This window comes from Dinoponera quadriceps, unplaced genomic scaffold (assembly GCF_001313825.1).
Source record: "Dinoponera quadriceps isolate SergipeBrazil2010 unplaced genomic scaffold, ASM131382v1 scaffold4444, whole genome shotgun sequence".
In the NCBI taxonomy this organism is placed as follows: domain Eukaryota; kingdom Metazoa; phylum Arthropoda; class Insecta; order Hymenoptera; family Formicidae; genus Dinoponera; species Dinoponera quadriceps.
In genome coordinates this window covers 1,217,949-1,240,024 of record NW_014558991.1, presented here as the reverse complement: position 1 = coordinate 1,240,024, position 22,076 = coordinate 1,217,949, and the positions used below count along the sequence as shown (strand labels likewise).

Here is a 22,076-nt window from a genome sequence, read left to right as displayed (position 1 = left end):
GAGACTTCGTTGATCGTGAGTCGATAAACTTACATATTTATTTATTTATCCATCAAGTTTCACTTTGGAGCTTGACCCAACTTACATATGCGTGACGAACTATTTATCATGGGATATATGAAACACGATCTACAAGTTCTTCCGTGTGCGGCACACACATCCTACAAAAGTTCCCGCAGCACCGGTCTATTGCTGCGCGTAACCGACAACTGTCGTCGCTGGGGAAAAAAGTTGCCTTGCATCTCCTGATTTCTCTGTTTGCGTTTCTGCGCATCTTGTCTTATCTCCGCACAGAGGTGTCGCTCCAAAGTCTGCGGTGGAAGCATATCATTACATATAATTTCCCTTCTTCCTGGCTCTTTTTAGGTCCATATTTCGAACTCACTTTTACCCAGAAAAGTGCCTCTAAAGCTCAGGAATCTATCACCTGATTGGCTGAGAAACCACATTTAAGGCGCTTTTATCGATAAAAATGAGCTCAGAATATAGACTTCAGTATATGAGAATTCATGTAGAATCAACACGACACAGAACGTATTAAGAGTACAATCAATATACGGTAATAAATAATTATTTGAGCAGAACATACCTCAGGCAAAATACGGTTATTGTTCTTCAACAAAGTGATTAATTTGTACAATTCGAAGTCTTCCACGATGTTCTCCTGTGCCATGGCACTTTCCAGCTTCTCTATCTAATAATGCGATTAGGAAAAACGAAACATGATTGATATTTATATACATATATGTTAAGTTGCTAAATATCTAAAACCATTTTTCCAGCTAAATTACACACCACATCGCTGAAGTAACATTCTTTTGGGCTATTCGGCCTATCGTACTCTAACGAAGATCTGAAGATGGGCACTATTTCGGTGAACCTCTTCAGCTCTGTGTATGCAGTAACCTTCAGACATCTGATGTCGATGTATCGCGATTCTCTCACCGCCGTGACAATTTCGACCGCTATATGAGGCATATTTTGATTAATCGCTAGAGCCGTCAAGAATGTCGCGGCTCTGCGCATGATGAATTCTCCTCTTTTATTCAAGTCCCTCCAAATATTCAGGGCATACTCCAGTGTCTCTGGCGTGTCCTGAAAACATCGAGCGTGATTATGCGTAAATAAACTTCGACAATACTTTAATTTCAGTCGTTGCGAAATGTTTACCTCTTTGTAACAGGCAGCCATGACCAATATCAGTGCATTCCTAGGATACAAAGCACCGTCTAAGTATTTGTTCTTAATCAAGTCATAAACCTCTCTCATTTCTATGTATTTTTCGTGTTTGTACAACAAGCACAGGAGGATCTGATAACTGATCAATTGCTCAAAGAAGTTTCCGAACTGGGGATCTTTGAAGGCGGTGAGCGCAAGATCCGGTTCGTCCAAGTAATAGAAAGTGCGCATCACAACAGGGCCGAAGATAAAGGTGCCGAATCTCAAATCCTTGTTCTGCACGTTGAATTTCGTTAGCATCTTGACGAGCAGCTCGATATCCTCCGGCTTCTTCTGAGCCAGATGCAACATGGACTTCAAGTCCTCTGTGAAGATCATGCTGGATTCTGTGTCGCATACTTCCTGCATCTTCGTACGGAATGTATTCTCCACGTTTAAAAATTGATTGCGGAAATTTAATCTTGAATTCTCATAGCCCTGCATACCAAGACTCTGCTCTGTGTATAAGAATCTGCAGGCTACAATAAAAAAAATCACATAATCTCGTCAATTGCATCAGAATTCAGCGGGGAGCATGAAAGTTTTGGAACTAAATCTAAAAAAAATCAATTTCATACGTGTGAATAAGTTAGTTTTTTTCATAGATCATAATTATTTATATTCTTCATTCGTTCAGTCTGTTCTCTTTAGCTGAACCGGTTGCACAGTTCAAGAAATTTACAAACAGTGAACATGAGAATATTATACGTACGTTTCAAAATATGTAAATTTCTTCAACAGTCAGTTTAACTAAAAAAAAAAGACCACTTATCTCTGAATTGCAAATTTTCCATAAAATACAAGCTCTCTGTAAGAAACTGACCGCTTGAATTCTCATTAAACATCAGACGTGATACAATTGATGGAATTTTATGTAACACGTTTTGAGTACACGAGTAAACCCGGCGAACACACACACAGTAGGTTCGTATTCGCCCTTCGATTTCGAAAGTCGCGTGCGTGTCTACTTGTACGAATTACTCGAACGAAGTCACACATTGTCACTCGTATCCATCAAAAAAAATTATTATTTATAATTTCTTCTGAGAATATGTCGAGTAATGTGTGGTACAAGCGGTATCTAATTTTCCTCAATGCGGCACGCTGGTGTAGGACAAGTGTAACTTAAGGTTAGATCGATATTACGTACAATTCAATAGATTATTTCTCAGCAAGGTATTGCTGGCCAGATTAACGTTGAGTCTCATCAGACCTCTCATTGCAGCCGCCATTGTCTCCACGTGCAATCGATTCGCTTCCTTCCGTCTATGTTCAAATATAACAAATAGTAACTCGGGATATCGGTGGCAATCGTCCGAGATACGCAGAACCAAGTGAAGAAGAAAGCCAGCCGGAAGCTCCCCTGTGCTGCTCGCGTCGCTCGGAATACCACGCGTGATTTCCGGTACGTCGGTGCAGAATTCGGGCATTAACTAAGCCGTTCTAACGTCCGATCCGCACTGTTCGGAGGCGAAAAAACCTTCCGACCGAAGACTGCCCGACATGTTGTTGAGTTGTACTACTTCCTCGTTTTATCGGTGGGAACGGTGGCGACTCGTAGCGGAGGCTTCGGAACTAATAATTTTTTCGGCCGAAGCGGGCTTGGATCGCTCTGGGTGCGAACGGAGACGTTAGGACTGATTAGAGTTCTATGGCTAATAAATAAATCGTCAAGTTTTTTTTATTATGCGGACAAAAGTAAAATAATATGTGATTCAGGAGCGAATCTATCTAGTTAAATTCAATAGTAAAATGGGAGCTCGATTGAAAGATCGGTCTCCCAACGCCATCTAGTGGCGTACTGGCGAACTCGTTAGGCAAAAGTGGGTTCGAGTCTTCGCTAACTGTGGTTTGATTCTTGACTGAATTTTCGAACCGGTGCTTTTGGATGTTTTCTTTAATGTTATTGTGACTTTCGGCAGCGCGGGAAATGCCTCTTGTCAGAAATTACGTTTACATTTGTAGTTTTGAAAAACTGCTCTTTTCAATTTTTCGGAGAAAGAAATGAAAAAAGTTCTTCAAGACTTTACTACACCCATTGTGGATCCAGATTTATAGCTCTTTTTGATCTTTCTGTAAGCGATTGATGACGTTAATTAAGCTTATTGTAAGCTTAATTAATTAGCTTCGTAGTCTACAGAGATAGTGGAGCTTATGATGTCATTAGTCGTATCCGGAGTGATATTCAAGTCTGTTTCGGTCGAAAAAATTATTAGTTTCAAAGTCTCCGCTACGAGCCGCCACCATTCCCACCGACAAATCGAGGAAGTAGTACAACTCAACGATAAGTCGGACAGTCTTCTTATTTGCAAATAAACGCCTCGACGACGGGTCGAGAAATTTTCTCGCCTTCGAACAGTGCGACTAAACGGCAGTTTAGTAAATTTTATTGTCAAGTTTTCAAGTTACACGAATTGAACAAACTCCGTGCATTCTTCGAGTACGTGGAGAAAATTGGAATGAACAAATGCAGCGATCGTTGAAGTAATTAGTTTATTACAGTTACAAGATTATACAAGTGCGCGTACGTCTTACAAATATCGCGTTACCTCGAAGAACCAGATTGCAAGAACCCGGTGCTTTTTAAATCAGCGCGTCTCAGAGTTGGAACTCGCGTATCCTCACTCTCTTTCTCTTTGCCGAAATGAATGTGCGCGCCTCGTTGAAGTTTTCCGCTTCTTTCCGAAGCGACATTGCGATATAAAGGTGAACGCAAAAAATCACACATCGTCTAATTCAGGTGCAAGATATGCACATCGCGCGTGTGAAATTGCAAAATACAATAACGAAGCAAAGAGAAAGAGAGAGAGTTTCCGATCTCTGGGCAACGTATTTTCACGAGAATCGCGAAATTACACGCACAATTCTCACGACGGAATGAACGTAAAATTATTCTTAACGGATAAATCGCTCGAACAGCGAGCCAATTGCGTGGTCGCGAAGCGGAATCCAGATGTTTCCGTTCGTCGCACACCGACGATGAGAAACGAGAAACAAAGCGGTCTACGGACAGCACAAACTTTTAAGACACTCTAGACGAGATGTCTAAAAGACGTCTACATAAGGAAGCATAACCCTAATCCTTTGAATCCTGGCTTTTTATTCCGAAAATTATCCGTATTTGGTAAAGGAATATTAGATAGATGTAAATGGTTTTTTTCAAACGTTTGATTTCAAACGTGATTTCCAAAGGAAAAATTAAAAAGTTTTATCTTGAAGAGTGAGAAAAAATTCTCTAAACATTCGGTTGAATTTTTCTTTTCGAAATAAATTGAACTAGTATCCACTAGACAACTTCAGAAGCGCTCCATTAAATGTTGTGATAGGTAAATCAAGCGAAACATTTTTATTGGCAAAAACATTACATGCTACATCCTTAAATATACGTATACACCGAGACTCAAAGGGTTAGGACATCTTTTAGGAAAGCTTGCGCTATCCGGTTGATGCATCACGACATCGAGCGAAGTCAGCAGGAGTCGCGCTGCGGACTCGCGATTAGAAGGGTTCCCCGACGTCGTCATCACCGATTCGCTTGAGAGTCTTAATTAACAATTCTGCGGTGCCCACGAATGCGGCAAAATGTACTTCTCAACAGATATACATGGGCACCGCACGCCACTGATTTATTCTAAGGCATCTCTTCGTCTTCTTCTTATGAGCAAGTATGATACAACGGAAATAGGAGAGCGAAGGAAAAAACGCAAAATGCGTCATTTCGTGTGCCGATTCGTTTCGGCGTGAACCATCTCCGACGCGGGTGCGAACGAATAATAATTTTGTGCGACGCGGGTGAGAACGAATATGCGTGTATAACGATTGCAAATTTTTGCACAACTTGAAACTGATTTCTCAACACGGTGTGTTCTATGTGAATACGTGAATAATGTATTAGCTTCATATCATATCATATAAACAATCATATTATCAATATATTACACGACACGTATGTTACGCCACAGTCACAATACGATGAATCGTCGTATCGATTTTATGGTCACGTAAACGTGCAAATTGTGACGTCTGTCGGCGAGTATCGCCGAGTCGCCGGTTTCGGATTGCCTTGCAAATGTGAGTCTGCGAGAGGGAAGCAGAGGCAAAATGCATTTTTATATAATGCGTCGCGCGTTATAAACAAATATAAACACAGAGAAAAAGGAACGCATGACTTTAACAACGATGCCGTTTATTTGTTAGAAATAAATCGTCGCCGCTTCGCGCTGCTTCGAAGCAATAAATAATTTTGTGCTCCCTGTGCAGTCATTATAATAATTATACGATAACATTTATGTTCATCGTAACAATAAATTGGTATATTCCTCCGCCCACATTGCTGTTTGTGTTTTTTTTCCTTTTTCTTCGTTCTTTCGTCTTTTTCTAGAATGTGTCCGCTTCCTTCGAGAAATCCTTAACTGCGTCGTATACTATACAAAACCGACGTGCGGACAAGGATCGTCCGGCGATGTCGTCGGACGGCTCAGGAAAGCATCTCACCGGCTATATGTACACCTTAATTAAACGAAAGCCTTAAGTTTTAAACGAGAGTCACACATCGTGCATGTTCCCAAGCGCACTTCCTCTGAGCTGGAGAAGAGAAGCCCGGTTGGTCCCGGTCTACAATAGGTATCTTAAGCCTTAAGAAATTGACCAATCACAGCTAATTATTCTCCTCACATTCGACTGTGGTCAGACGATTTCTTAAGGCTTAAGACACCTATTGCAGACCTGAAACGGCGCTACTTACGTCCCGGCAACTGTTACTGTTCGCGCGTGCGAACATGTACGTCGCGTAGAGAATCGGCGAATGAGAGACCGCGACATTTTCACCTCGCGCAACGCATCTCGGGTCCAACCCGAGAGGATCTATTCTCTGTACGGAAACCAAGTCTCAGAATTTGCAAAATTAAATTCGAATCATTCCTCAAGTACCTCGAGATGAAGGTGTTGCGAGCTTTCCTCCGCACGCACCGTGTGCACGTCCGACGCGAGAAGGAACGCGCACGGCCGCAGCTTAAACCGCTTAACTTTTTATCGACTCTACACTAGCCGTGGGAATAAATAATCGCAGCGCTACGCGTACATTTATATTTACAGGCTAAAGTGTCGATCGCCGACGACGCGGCGTCGGGAGCGAATCGTACTTTAGACGGCAATGTTTTTTCAGGCTCGTTCGTCTCACCTCGAGAGAGGCGGAAACGGAGATTCGACTCTGCGATCGTCTCTCTCTCTCTCTCTCTNTCTCTCTCTCTCTCTCTCTCTCTCTCTCTCTCTCTCTCTCAACGAATGGCGACGAGTAAAAAAAGTTGTAGCGCAACACAGTTTTGTACAATCTCGCTCAGTTCCGGGGCCATTCAAAATGCACGCTCCTTCTTTTCGATATGCAGCAGTATTTATTTACAGCAATATAGAATCATCGCCGACGTTAATCGACCACATAAGACTACCATTCGCCGCGAGCGACTTACATTTTGCAAACGCCAACTCGTCTCTCTTATCGTATAAAACAATCCCAGCAAACACAAAGCAACAGTTATATATATATAAATGTTAGTAGTGTAATTTTCTACTCAATAATATGACTGTTACGTTAATACATGCATTAAGTAACAGTTATATTATTTAGCGGGAAATTAGAATTAACATTTATATAATTGTTACTTTTTGTGTTTGCTGGGACGAAGTTGGGATGATATTTACACGAACTATTTCTCTGCCTGCCTGGTGCACCCTTCCCCCCCGCCCCTTATTTCTCTCGCTCTCTGCGATTTACAATCGATTCTTGAAATGTCCAAATACTTTCGAATCATTTGCCTATTTCTTTTTACTTTACCTTGGTGTCGAAATATATCTTCTCTAAGCTTACTTAGTGAAAGATCTATCGTTTATATATGTATGTATAAGAGTTTCCGAACCAATGGAGAGAACTATAACAAACGTATGCATATGTATACACCTGTTAAATCAATGTGAACCCGAGCAAATGAAGAAATTGATAATTATCTTCCGATGTAACGCGCGTTTGACTATATATATGTAAAGTATGTACACGCGTCCAGTTGTACCTCGAACGGGCGATCGAACTCCTCAGTGACGCGAAGAGAAATTCTCAAAAGGAAAAAGAGCTCGAAACGGAAAAACTCAAGGGGGGCGGGGGGGGGGGATACGTCGATCGAAGTCTTCACGGCGTCTCCGGAGAAGGCAAAAGAGAGTAAGGAGGGAAAATACGTCTTCCGTAGTTTTCCACGAATAAGAATAGAAAAAACGGCCGTTTTCCGATCGCGACTTCACTTCCGCGGTACACACGGAGTGAAAACGCCGAGAAAGATACATCGTTGAGCGTGGCACGAGCGAGCGAGCCAATAGCGAATTCCAGCGATTCCACAGCGAGCGCGACCCCGCGAGCTCTCCCCGACACCTGTGCTCGAGGCGAACGCTCGTCGTCTCCGGGAACGTCTGAGGAGAAAGAGAGAGAGCGCCTACAAAGCCGACAGGCGGGCGGCTATCACGGATGATCGCGGAAGTGTCCGTGAGATCGACGGTGAGGCAAGGACGCTTACGCGGAAATCGCTCGCGAGGAGGATGCCGATCGACGCGCCGGCGGTAGAAATGGTAGCGACGGTGGTGGTGGTGATAATAATGACAGTGGAGGTGGCAATGGTAGTGGTGGCGGCGAATCAGACCTGTCCGCCAACGTCGGCCTGATACCGCAGCGTCAGGTACTCGGCGGCCTCGGTCATGCGGGCGATGCTGCGGTGAAGGCCGCGCAGGTGGCGCCTGAAGTTGTCGGCGACGACGCTCGCGAGGTCCGCGCATTCCTCGCCCTCCAGGCCGGAGTCGATCTCGATGCCGGCCTCGGAGTCTGAATCCGAAGTGGAGACGATCGAGGAGGCGCTCTGGACGCTCTGCATCGAGGTCGTGCTGGGGCATCGAGCGTGGCCGAGTCTGCCCGCGGAATGGTGTTGCATTGCCGGTGCCAACTCGGCCGAGCTGCCACTGCTGCTGCAGGTACTGCTGCTGCTGCTGCTGCTGCTACTGCTGCTACTCTTGAGGACACCCTGGTCCGCACCCATGTCGCCGTCCTGGGCCGACTCCTGCGACCACAGCAGCTCGGTTTTCATCTGATTGATGATGTTGTAGAGGCGGTACAGGTCGGTGTTGGCCAGAGTGTCCCTCACCGTGTGGCCGCGCTTGCCCTTCATGCTGATCGTGTCGCCGGCATCGCCCACCGACAGGTCCAGCAGCCGGCTCGGCACCAGGATCGTGTCCTCCATTTCGCTCACCGTGCGCACGAACTTCTCCATGATATTCAGGATACTGGCGTTGCTGAACTCCGCCTCATCGTGCAAGGCGATCCTCCGCAGGCTCGTCCTGCAATGAGAAAAGGCCCACCTATCGTCAGTCTCTCTCTCTCTCTCTCTCTCTCTCTCTCATTCCATTAATCATTTCAGATAAAATAATCTCAGACAAAAACTTTGAATGTAACGTATTAATATTCATACTACATGCCAAGGATTTCCTAGTCCCGATACAAAAATATTTCCTACGAAATCTTATAAAAAGCTTTCGACCACTACCTCTGCGTTGAGACTTAAAAAAGGACTTACTAAAACTTTCTAACGTGCACAGAGAGAAAGAAATTGTCACTTCATATCATTCGGTGGTTTCGATTCCGATCGGCAATCGGTCACTTATCCTACTTTACCGCGCTCGCTGTTGCTTAACTTCGATGATTGGACTAGCGTTAACTCCGACGACTCTGACGATGTTCTTGTGCCTTATGTTTAGATAATACATTTTTTGCGCTCATAAAATAATAATAATGACATATTTATTGGTAGACATTAAAAGCAACTTAATGACAGATGATATGACCGTTTTTGTGTTATCTAAATATTATGATGGTTAATTGAAACAACAAATTAGTTGGAAACGAACTCGAACGAGCAAATTAAAATCAAACAAACGGGAGTACTAAATTCAAAGAAACTTTTTATCCGTGCATTTTATGTTCATTTCATTCAAGATAAAGAATTTTTCAAGTAAAAATTGAATTCATTTATTATATTTTTCAAATACCGCTTTGTTTCGGTACTCTAAAAGTAACATTTTTCATTTTTAAATAACTATGTTTTTTTTTTAGTGGACATCACTAAATTATCTTTTTTCTTTGCGAAGAACTATCTTCCAGGAATGTGAATCTACAAGGGTTTTGTTTTTGTTCAGCGCGTTTAAAAGTTATGAACCTTTTCCTTTAAATAGAAAAATCGCATGTTTCCCCCGTGTTTTCTTAAAAGAAAAAAAGTTATGAACGTTGAAGGTAAACAACGTTTATAATAGAAAGTAGAGGCTTGAAGTAATGTCAAAACTTTTTCCCGATATTTTTTACTTATATATAACGAGAGATATGGTTCTGTCCACAGATGATTCACGAAGTTATATGGCGTTAGTGAAAAACAGCGAATCACATGGAGAATAAATAAAGTTTTCGCGTTGACGCGCAAGTGTGTCGCGTGGAGATGCGTCCATGTGTATGAAAAAATCATTGTATCCGTATGTCATTAATAGTTATTACATTCCGATCTCGTTACAGCGTAGAAAAGAGGGTAGTAATTAACATACTCGTGTTTCACGTATATTAATGTTCAAATTTTACAATCAATCAATTTTTCATCAGCTTCGATAAGACGCGCGTGCAGCACGTGAAATAATTTCAGAACAGGTATTTGCGGATAATGAGCATTTATAGTACAAAATCGCTTTAGAATCTCATGAGACCGAGAGACGCGTTGACATTCTTAATTTATTATCCTTCCGTTTCACACACGCTGTTCGGGGACTGAAATCGTACTGCGTAAAAATTTCAGGAGCTAAAAGTGCCTACTACACGCAAAAATTTGTCGTACTCCTTAGCAAGGTAAATTCTATTGTCAGATTATTTCCGCACTTTGCCGTAGATTAAGACAAAATTGGAAGCAATTTGTATGAAAGAGAAAAAAAAAACTTTAACGTCTGCGGTTGACGCAAGGCCGTTGTCTCGCACGTGTATTTATAAATCTTATAATCCACATGCAAATAGCCGCAATTTATTATACTCCCCAGAAATTCCCGGTCTTTTGCCCGTACGGGAGGTTCAAAGGTCGTTCGGAAGATTCCGCGTACTTTCACGAAGTCAACGTTTTAATCATTGTCGGGCCGGCATTGAGATAACACTGCTAACACGTGCCTCACATACTCCATGATAGCAGATGAATAGACCGATGTTTGCTCGACGGTTGGAAATAGATGCACAGCAGTCAAAACGCACCGAAGAGATTACATGAGTGAAAAAGAAACATCCCGGTGTTACGTCGTCGCGAAAGAAAAGAGCACCGGACGAAGAGAATTTTACGGTCAGTCAAACTAAAAGTCAAAATAAAAGTCGCCGCTAGTTTTTCTAACCGAGCAACACACCGACATTTTGCCTTAACTTGCTAAAATTTACTAGTAAAATTTGTTTTAAAAATTTAACACAGGGTACGTACGGGAAGCATGTTATCAACGTTAAAACATGATTCTACTTTTAATTCTACTTTTTGATTCTATTCGAAAGGATTAACAAGAAAAATTCTAATTGATAGTCTACTATGTAGTAGAACACACGGTGAAATTTAGAAGAATTGATACAAAGAAAAGGCTATAATATTCTCTCCGTATGGATTTCTCAAACGATTTGTATGCATGCATGCTTGGCAGTCACGGTGGCGTAATGAGCGCGAATGATGCAACGTTATCATCGTGCACGCGGTGTCGCGTGAGTGTGATACTCGAAAGAGGAACATCATCATCCAGTGATGTCGCAGATATCTGTCCACTCACTTCGCAACTGCGATTACTTCATAGTCTCGAGAAAAAATCGCTAATGACTTTACCAATTTGTATGTAAATGATGTTCCAATATAAACGGCAATTTCGATCGTATTTTTTTCCTTTGACTTTGCGCGGACAGTAATTTTTTTAATCGACTTCTCCGTATCGAGAATGTAAATAGGGCGTCGTTGCGATTTTATTCGGTTTTCGCGTTCAGCTCTCAGCTGCCGGTGTGATCAAAGTTTAAATTAAAGTTTCGTTAAAGTAAAATCGACTTAGAGAATTATCCGAAGAATAAGTCTTCGTCATTCGTAAGATTCCAAAAGTGTTGTTTTTTTGAAAAACGATCGCTCACTCTAACCAGAAATTTAGCAATACTACATTCCCCCTTTTAGAGCAAAAAATCGATCCGAAGATTTCAAGGCGTGATTAATTCGAATTGAAAGTGCGAGATTTTATTTTGCGCTTCAAAAAACACGGATATATTCGTATGATAAGATAATTATCAGATTTTACAGATTACTATATCAATTAATTCCGGACAGAACCAGATTTATTGCGCAAATAAAAGGCGTGGTTTAATTAGCGAGGTGATAATAATGCGTCATTGTATTCGAGAATTCTCCTTGAGTTTCCTCATGTAACGCGAGCGTTCTTCAGAGAAATATCTCGCGATATCGCAGCGATATGTCATAATTAACGGCTGCTTTATTTGCTTTCCCCACTAAAGCGATAATGATCATTACTAACACCCTGTCATGTGAATTACCGGTGATTCACACAGAATTTTCTGTTCAGACCCCCTTGAGAGAAATCTTAGCTCCAAATAAAATATAATAATGAAATACTTTTGTCATTATTTTTATAAGACATATGCGTGTTATTTGAAAAAAACACAACGTGTGATATATATATGTGTGTTATTTGAGAAAAACACAATGTGTGATAAGAAAATATTGGAAGATTACACCACTCGTAAAAGCAATTGGAGAGCACTTTCATTGAACTTTTAAAGGTGTATTACGTGTGAAATCATTATCTCTCCTCGAATTGTTCGCGGATCTTACGCGTGGATCTCAATTGTTTTGCATTTTCGATCAGCGGAGCGCAACAGATTTTATCGGAGATCCGTATCTTCGCGATCGCATCAAATAGTTGATGTGTTCGATGACACGCTCATAAACAATAACAACAACGATGATGACGACGCATTTTCCCTTTTTTCTCCGTGAAAAAGCAGAAGAGAGGACGAATTTAGCCGCGTCAGCCGCGTATGATAGACTTAGGCAAATTATATATATGTATTTGAAATAATAAACAATAAATAAATCTATAAATCACACATTTTTTTATTCAGAAATCATCGAATAATGATATTTACTTAAATAATTCATTGAAACGGATACACAAATTGTTTATTTGTTATTTGTATTATTCATTATTAGCATTATTTTTTATCTTGCTTCTTCTCTATTTATTTTATAAATATAACAAATAAGTAATAAGTATTTTTAATAAAAAATTATGTTCGTTTTAATATACTATTGGGATAGTAATATAACGATTGTACAGCATATTGAGTGAAAATAATATAATGAAATGAGTTCACACACAAACATACGCACGCACGAACAACGAATGATGTGAATAACGAATAATGCGGATAACAGTGAGTTATCGCAAACAACAAGTAAAATTGATTGATCCAAATAACGCGTTAAGTAAAAATTTATTCGAATAACGTCCAATTCTGGCGTGCGGCAGCAGCGGCGGCGGCCGTTTTATCGCACGTTTTTACTCGCCGAAGCAAGGTCTTCTCGTAGAATTAATCGGGAAATCGCGTTCGTCGAAGCGCACCCTGATCCATCTACACAGCCGGACGATGGACCCGCGTACGGATAATTGCACGTCGATCAACTAGCGGCTATCGAAATTCGCGGCAAAGTCCATGCGCGCGTTCCAAAGGTCCGCGTGCTTAATAATACTCTGGCACTCAGAGCGTATTATTATGTTCACACGTGTGCTTGAATTGATGAGACCGCTTTGTATGTTAATCGACGTAAACATCCATATTAAGGGCACGCGCGTCCAATGTATTTGTTATTACAAACGCATTGACAGCGCGAATTACGAAAACTGCCGATCACGCCGGGAAATCGTGGATGTGCACGTGCATACGAGCGAGCGACAGAGCGATCGCTCTATATATATGTGTGCGTGTCGTCAACTCGACCCCGCTATTGTTCTCCTTTCTTTCTCTCTCGTTTGCCTTACGTTCACCTTACGGTGTGGTGGAAAAAAACGACCGTTTGAAATTCCAAACGTAACTGCGTTATGCGCGCTAATTAATTTGCGGGAACGTAGTTTACATCACGACCGTTCAAACTGAAAATCATGATTTTTTACAACAGCGATTACGTAAGAAAGCGCGGCGTTATCGCGCAAACAACTTTATCGTCGACATTGTCGAATACGATATTCGATAATGCAACTCTTGTCGTGCGCTCTCCCTTGCTGCGCAAAGGGAAACCTGTCACATTTATTTCTTCCATGAAGAAGAAATTAAAGAAAAATATTCCACGGAGAAATGGGGGGAAAACGGATTTTTCCGAAATTTTAAAACTGTACTTGTTTATTTATTCGGTTTACACACGAAGCAAAACTTTTCGCTAGCTCAGCAAATTGTTATTACAGTAATAGCGATAAAATTTACTTGGCGCAACCAAATTATTTTGCCGCTCATATACTCAGCAAATAGCAATTGATATTCTCAACAAATTTCTTTGCTGATCAAACAAATCCTTTCGCTATCACCATAGCGACTAACTAATTTGCTGTGCGAGCAAAAAATTGTTCTGTGTGTTTTCGCCGCGGGCGGGAGATTGATTGCGAGTAACTTTTGCACCGCACGAAGATTGAAGCGTAACAATGTACCGCTCGCTTTTAACGGCGCTTAAGGGACGAAGGGCTCGATGGGGCTGGAAGGAAAAAAAAAGAAGGAGGGCGTTAGATCGAAGAAGACTGACGTTAGGTCGGTCGTTCTAGCGTGACATCGACTGATTAAGGACGCGCGCGCGCGCACGTGCCCAACGAAATTAAGCGAGAGGTGTCTCAGGTGACGCGCTAAAAATACTCGTCGCGCCGTGTGGTGGTAACAGCGTTCCACTTACGATTATAAACGTAGTTTGGTCTCCTTCGCGGAATGTGCGAGGAGAAACATCCAAAATCGCTCACGGGTGCGAGCATGTACATTTATATATATATATGGTGTGTATGTGTCATCGACAGAAAAATCGGAATACATTTATTCGCCACGTTATCGAGACGCGTACGCCGATACGATCGAACGTGTAATTATTCGTAATTATTCGTAATTATTCGTTCTTGAAAAAAATAAGAAAAAGAGAACGTTATATCGATAATTACTACGAAATGTTGTGATCGAGGAACATATCGAAATTCCGCTTTAATTGCAATCAATCAGACTCGACGCTTCGCTCAAGAATCGTCCTTTGAGTCTTGATTTTATCTTTAGCGACTTATATATCTTCCATCATCCGGACTCTGATACTCCCCTCCTTTATCTATTCGTAGTGTTGCCAAAACGAGCGATTCGTTTATTGACGAGCGAACCCGTTTATAAAGCTTGTGTATGATGTATCTCGGCCGAGAATTGCACAAGTCGCGCGCGCAAGATAACACGGTGTTGTTTCGACGTGCAATTCGCTCGCGATTCGTAGGATGGTGAGATTTATCGGTCGGGGCTGATGCAAAGGGGAAGTGTATTGTAGCATTTGGATAAGTTTGCGCAAGATACGTTGCTTTCGGTTATTTATAAGCGTTTTCTCAATCGCTCGAAGCCTAGTTTCGATAATCACGCATTATCGGCGTTATCGGGAGAGAAAGAGAAACCGTGTAAATTTATCGATAAGTCATCGCGCATGTATCACGCCACTTATCGCCGCGGGTGGTAAGGGTCGACGTTCCGTTATTTTGTACTAAAAATATATTATCTTTATTATGAACACACACACACAAGGGCGCACATGTATATACGCGCACACATATTGAGTACACTCGAGCTCTACATGAGCGATAATCCTCGCATTCGTGCAACAAACTGTCGTGTCGCGCTTTATTAATCCTTTGAGTCCTGAGGAATACGGTGTGTATTGTACAAAATAAAAATGTCCGATTGATCTTATCTACGTCTATTAATAAAGCACCTTTTTGTAGTTATTTATTTAACATTGAAAGGAAAAGAAGTGAATTTTTATCAATTTTTTAAATTTCTTTTACAAGTTTCTTTAATCTTTTCCTGTTGAAACCACTTTTCAAATTAAGTTCTGAAACAGTATTTACAAAAAGAAAACTATATATCTAATTTCCAAAATGAAAAATAAATGAAAAATGAAGACTCAAAGGGTTAAATTGTAGGAGAGGGAAACCAGCTCTTGCGAGATTCGCAATGGTTTACTCGAGAGCGGGATTTTTCGTTACTTCCAGCATCTTTCGATCCTTTTTGCATGTAAAAAATGGTATTCGGGTCTCGATAATTAACAGCACGCGACTGCCGAAACTGCATAATTATTATGAATTAGTTCTTAACGTAAATTGTACTCAACATTCTAAGCTCTGTAACTGGGTTGTTGGGGCAAAAAGCTGCCCCAGTACTTGAAATCTATCGATCATTCGCTACGCGCGAGATGAAAAAGAAGCCCGTGCTACTTTTTTAAGGATATCCTACTCGACGTACCGTTCTTCCACGTTCTTTCTCGCGTGACGTCGCCTCGTTTAGGGACATGAGCACCAGTGATGGTCTCGATACAGTCAAGTGTAGCGAATAACTCGCTTCGAATATTACAAGAAAAAAAAAACAAATTTTAAACATGTAATTTTCGAGCGTTTTTAAAGTCTCCGATATGCTTTAAGAGGTCAGATCTGTCACGGCACAATTCGCATGGAATGCAACACAATTCTAGTTTGCCACACTGTAGCTTTTCTCCGAAAAAGAATAAGATTCTTCGGATTTCTCTTCAATTTTATCATACTTTCTAGTAGTACAAGAATAGATTGTCCAGTGAAATTTAAGAAACATAGAAGCAGTAAGTTTTTAATGGTAGACTTCCTATTTCAATTTCTAAAATATAAAGCACACATAGTAAAGAACATTTTGTGTTAAAATCGGTCCTTGTTAAAAGTTTGTATTAAATTTTTAGCATACCCGTATGTTAATTTAATATAATATGTTTATATTATCTCAACATTATATTTGTTGTGGGAATTTTCTTAAGATTTTCAAGACGTTCGAAGCTCCTGAGATTCGTAACGATATTTAACGTCGACTTGACTACGAATTATTCGAGAACTTCGAAGACGGTGAAATTCGAAGGTTCGCCAGCGAAATGACGAAGGAAACGCGCAAGAAGTAAGCCATCGCCGTGGGCAACGAAGGAGCTGAATTCTGCGAAATTGGAATCGTCAACGTGACGTCAATGATGTTTCTTATCAGTCTCCGTGGGGTCTCTCTTCGATAGAATCTTCGTGGGTGGTAAGAGATAAAAATTTCCACATTCCTAGCGAGACCTCGGCTGATTCGTCCGCGCTTTCGGGATGAAAAACAAATGACTCGAACGATTCTAGCACAACAAATCGGGGCTTATCTCGTTATACGAGCAAATTGTTACGGAATAGACTTGAACGGCATCGAAATGAGTCATTGCATAACGAATACACGCAAGTTCGGCAACGAAGAAGGAAAAAATGCGGATGAGAAAGCAGCGGCGTACGGCTGTCAAATTTTTGCTACGGTATCTCAAAAATCGCACCTTCTCACTCGCATGACCAACGACCAATATCGTTCAAATTGTTTCGTTTCGCCAAAAGGACCAAAAGAATTGGTGACTCTCGCATGCCACCGATTTTCTCATAATCTCCCATCGATTAATTAATCTTCATTTATATGTGTAGGACGTCGCGTATTAACGCGATACAAGTAACCCGACGCGATCTCTCCGCCGCTTGAGTCTTGCGATAACTTCGTCTGCAGATTACAAGACGAATTGAGAAAAATTCTGTTTCTTTCAACCAAAACACATTTGGTCGTCCATTGTTAAGTAGATTCGATCAAACGGATATAACCCGTTGTCCTTCGTAAAGCCCGCGTACGTACCTATGCATGCGATCCAATATCCCACCGCGCATCACTATCGATAGTCCAAAGCGATATCGCAAAGTCAAAGTGCCTGGAGCGAACAGTGAGCCGTTCTCGCGCGACGGGCAACAGTGCGCCGAACTGGCCTGATCGGTGTCGACAGAGCCCGGAACTTCGCACGCACCATTAAGAAGGTAAGGGAGCCCCGGAGAGCAGCGCGACGGCGGCGGATGATGAATATTCTCGGCCGTAATTTGCCATGCAAAGCGCCAGCTCCCCGCGCCAGCTGACCCCGCGGACACATTATTATATGATAATCAGCCTTTTTCTCTATCTCTCCCCCTCTCTCTCTCTCTCTTTGTCTTTCTCTGTCTCTTCTCTCCCCCTTACCCGACCATCTCCCCGATCTCCCGCCACCTCTGACCGATTATCAAAATGCACCCGCGACATCAAACTCCCACCCTTTGCTTACGTTTTTTCGCGGTCTTTCTGACGTCAATCGCCGCCGACCGCGCTGACGACATAATGCGAACACCGTCGGTGCGGATGTCACTTCTTACGGCGAATTAACGAACTTAATGTGGAATCGATCGCTTCGGGCAAATCGGAGAATTCTCTCACACGGAGGATACGTCGGCCGCGGGCTGTGGGATGTCCCGCGATCTTGATTTTACGATCGACTGATATACACCTAATGAGTGTCCAGGTGAGATCGAGAGACTTTTCCTCGACAAAGCCGGACTGTCGATCGACGATACAGTTTACGATTTTTTTGTTTTATTACGTTTGTGAGGCAATATGCTGTTTTATTGAATTAATCATTGAATCTACGTAAACGCGGTGCAAATATTCGTTTCTATATTCTATGCTCAAATTTATTAAAATTATTCTCCGATCTTCATATTATATTCTACGTGACACACTTTGGGCATAAATTTAGATTTTTTTTTCATATTAACATTTTATCGAATTTTACGCGGACAAATACGTGAAGTGTTCCGTGTGAATCGCTCGTAAGGAATGCAACCTTTACACACATCGACGACAAGTAAATCTGCTGCCAAATTTACATCCGTCCGTCTGGGATCTCGAAGCGCTCACGATATTTCTAAGATATGAACGATGAAGGAGAGATAGTGGCTCTTCGCACGGAGACTAAGCTCAATTACCTACCTTCACCGCGATGGGATCTTAATTCGAGGCTTCGTTTTACCGGAAGGCACCGGAGATTGGAAAGTCGCGATAAAGAACGAAGATCCCCTTTGAATGTTTCTTTCCTGCTGGGGGAAAGAAATATCATCGTTGCTTTCGGAAAATCCGTCGTTTCGAGGTTCGAAAATTGCGAGCGAGTCGTGTGCGCCTCGGTTGCGCGATGCGAAACACCCAATGGCACGTAACAACGAAGAAAAATGACGAAGAGTGAGTCTGCGCTTTTGCCGCGCGGAATCTGACACCCTTTTACCGGCGAGATACGCGCGTATCTCTCTCTCTCTCTCTCTCGCTTCCCGATAATATTATTTCAACTATGTGTAAACGTAGCGTATACTGAGAACGCGTATACGACGACGCGTCATCGTCGTTCTTACCGCGGAACGACGTTATTTGCGACTAACTCGACGTTAACTCACTAATGACAAGTAAGTGAAGAGCGGCTCTCGCACGACGAGTGCGCTTGCACTTTGTATTAGGATTTAACGATAGCAATATCGACGTAACATCGATATTCATGGAAGAGCAAATATTTCGACGACGAGCTCCTGTGGCCGGCCCGCTCTCCTTCCCGTCTCCATTTAACATCGTCGTCGGCAAATATTTATTAGAAGTAGAAATATAATTGATTATGTATAACATGATATTTCCTTTGTATATGCAGACATTTACTTGCATGTGTTAAAACAATTGCGACAAATATTACATTTTTATAATATTAGAGTATCGAAATTTATTTGCAAAAAATATTTATTAGACAGAAAAATCGAAATTCAAAATTGTACCTTGATACAACGAATAATAATAAACAAAATAAAGTAGAAAGAAAAAAAAAACAAAGGAAAAAAGAACGAAAAGAGGAAAGATTTACTTTGATTTTGCGCAGAAATCGCGATTTCGCCGACATTCATCATCATCGGCCGTCTCATCGAGCGCATCCATTGTGTCTTTGTCTTTTCATGAGATTCGTCCGCGCGTTCGAGAAGTGTGGGAGCCGCTCACAATTATCACTCCGACGATTCTGCAATGCACGTTTGTTGCGCGTGGCCGAAGCGTTGATAAGCGCTTCGATTATCATTGAAAATAGAACAAAGCGTCCCGAAAACAGCTGGGACACTCATGTGCGTTTCTCTCTTTCTCTTTCTGCACATAAGTCGGATAAACGATGATAAAGAACCAATAAGATAAAATTCGCGCTAGTATTTCCAGTGCCGGGGTTCACTTCCTGCGCCGGCAAGGAACTGAACTTTCTAAGCGACTGACACACGTAACTATGTTCAATCTTGTGTCGTTCGCCCCTCTCTCTCGCGCACGTGCGCACACCGTGCACCATAAGCACGGAGGAAATGCAGCCTTACATCACAATATCAAACGATTATCGGGGAAAGAAAGGGGGCATACTCACACAAACACACAAGTAGACTCGTCGAGGGAGGGTTACAGGTTTCTTTCTTGGTGAAACGATCTCACCTCACTCTCGTCGCACTGAAAGTCGAACTGAGAATTCGTTTTCCGATTTCATGATATCCGGACATCCGATGAATCACGAGATACATCAACAGATAGAGATTATCGTCAAGTGATTTTTTTTACGGCGAACTTTGCTCTCCAAACGACAATACATAAAATGACGTAAAATGACGCGTCACGAAGTTCACGATAATATTCACGGCTAACATTTGTCTCGGGAAACAAACTTTGATCTATTCAGACGTGCATAAGATGTCATTTTAGAGAGAAAATAGATACGAATATTTGTCGCATTATGCGCGGAATAATGCGAATCAAGACTTGAAACGTAATTTGCTTCAAATTTTACTTTATACTCTTGTGTGTCTTTAGAGTTAACTTTTCAGGGTTTCAACCTATCGATCCTGTCACCGCAGTTATCCGTATTCTTTTATCATCGATTATCTTATCTGCGTTTTTACATACATAATCTGTTTAAAGTAATATAATGGATAAAAATGTGTGAATAGATAAAAGTCTATGTTTTTCCTCTCCTGTGAGCATGCATGATAAAACACAAGTCGATTCTCTTGCTTTAACGAATAAATACTTTTTTTCGGAGGAACGAGTAATTCTCTGAGCAAACCCCGATTCATTTTTGCATTTGGAAACCCGAATAATGTCATAATGTAACATTTGATTTAAAAAAAATTAAAATGTGAGTATTTCAAAGAAGATGTTATACGTAAGACAATAGAAAAAAGACTGCCCGACAAACAAATTACGCATATATAAATTATTTATATATACTTTTCTTTACTTATTCAACTTCCTATTTCAATATTCACTTTCGCTTTCCCGAACTTGTTCGCTTATCGCTCAAGTATTATTGTAATCACTGACACACAAAGAATAAGAGAATTTGCCGTTAATTTCGGGAACGACCTTTTTTTCATTTTAACCATAAAAATGGTTAAGAAAATTATTTTTCTAGTAAGTATTACCATAGTGTCAGTGATAATAATAATACATAAGTAATAATAATATACGTGTGTGTTGCTACAATTATTTTTGTGGTTAAAATAAAAAAAGATATCGTTGTCTCCGAAACTAACTATATTTTTCTCTCAGTGTAGTTGAATTTCTATTGCACGAAAATTCCGTTATAGAAGTCGAAAAATTCCCCTAGGAGATTTCTATGGAATAAAAAATTTCATGAAAATAACGACCCACTAAAATTTTTGTGTTATTTTAACACGAGATTAATGTAAAGTATTGAAAAGTACACAAATATATGTTGAATCAACGTATTCGCTTTATCAAAGTAACACAAAAATTTCAATGGACTATTATTTACAGAAAATTCTTTACTGTGTACTCAGTCAATTGTTCTCAGTTCATCTCAATCTGAATTTGAACGTGCACGAATGTTTCTGGACGAATGTTTTCGGTCGCGGTGATAAGAGATATCGTTTTTCGTCATCGAGTTTTCGTCTCTAGTATTCAGTCACACAAACTGAGAAACTTTTTCCTCGGGTGTATGTTTGGTTTGTGTTTACTTTCCGCTATTATTACGCTTATTTGTCACGTGAATGATAGCCGATATGCGAAAGGAAAACAATTCAGCGTTTTCTTGTTCGCGGTACGGCGCATTCGCTTGCGAGTAAAGACAAGACACCTTCATCTTTGCGCGAAAATCGTCCAAAGTAAATGTGTTGAGCTGCGTCAGCGCTCGTTTCAATATTTGCTTCACTTCATCTACATGTATGTATTATACGTTAAATAAATAATGGTAATGGTTCGCGTTACGCGAGCGTGCATAATCACGCTCTCGTCTCTTTTGCATACGCGCGCCGCCGGGTCGCAGAGGTGATACCTCGGAATTTGCACGTCTAAAATCACGTATGAGAGCATTGATGGCAACGGAACGATTGTGTTTAAATCACGATTGTGTTTGCTTAAATCACACGCAACGGCGGGATTATCATCTTATCAGGCGTCTGTCGACGCTCACGTTGAACACAACGTGTCTCAATGCAGAAATGTCTCAATACCACGAAGAATTTGTAAATGCGAAGCGCGCGAAATCTCGAGATGTGTCTCAACACTCTGCACTCCGCGTTGGGTCAATTAACGTTCCCTTCCCTCGAGAAGTTCAGTACTCGAAAAATTCGCGAACGTCTATCTTTCTCTGCTTTTC

General features: G+C 41.3%; 2 protein-coding genes across 2 annotated transcripts in view; both read right to left on the bottom strand.

The window, feature by feature from the left end:
- Positions 1 to 9: 9 nt before the first annotated feature.
- Positions 10 to 2,577, bottom strand: LOC106750017 (pentatricopeptide repeat-containing protein 2, mitochondrial-like). The gene is made up of 5 exons (XM_014630020.1): positions 2,369 to 2,577; positions 1,171 to 1,697; positions 796 to 1,095; positions 590 to 694; positions 10 to 311 (listed from the first exon to the last, which is right to left on the bottom strand). The coding sequence occupies exons 1-5, from the start codon at positions 2,448 to 2,450 to the stop codon at positions 162 to 164; spliced, it is 1,164 nt and encodes a 387-aa protein (XP_014485506.1). The 5' UTR covers positions 2,451 to 2,577; the 3' UTR covers positions 10 to 161.
- A 1,968-nt stretch (positions 2,578 to 4,545) lies between these two features.
- LOC106750084 (uncharacterized protein DDB_G0271670) overlaps positions 4,546 to 22,076 on the bottom strand; it is a 31,084-nt gene continuing 13,553 nt past the window's right edge. The window contains exon 2 of the mRNA XM_014630166.1: positions 4,546 to 8,586. Coding sequence (XP_014485652.1) covers positions 7,893 to 8,586 — 694 coding nt within the window. The 3' untranslated portion in view covers positions 4,546 to 7,892. The remainder of the gene's footprint in view (positions 8,587 to 22,076) is intronic.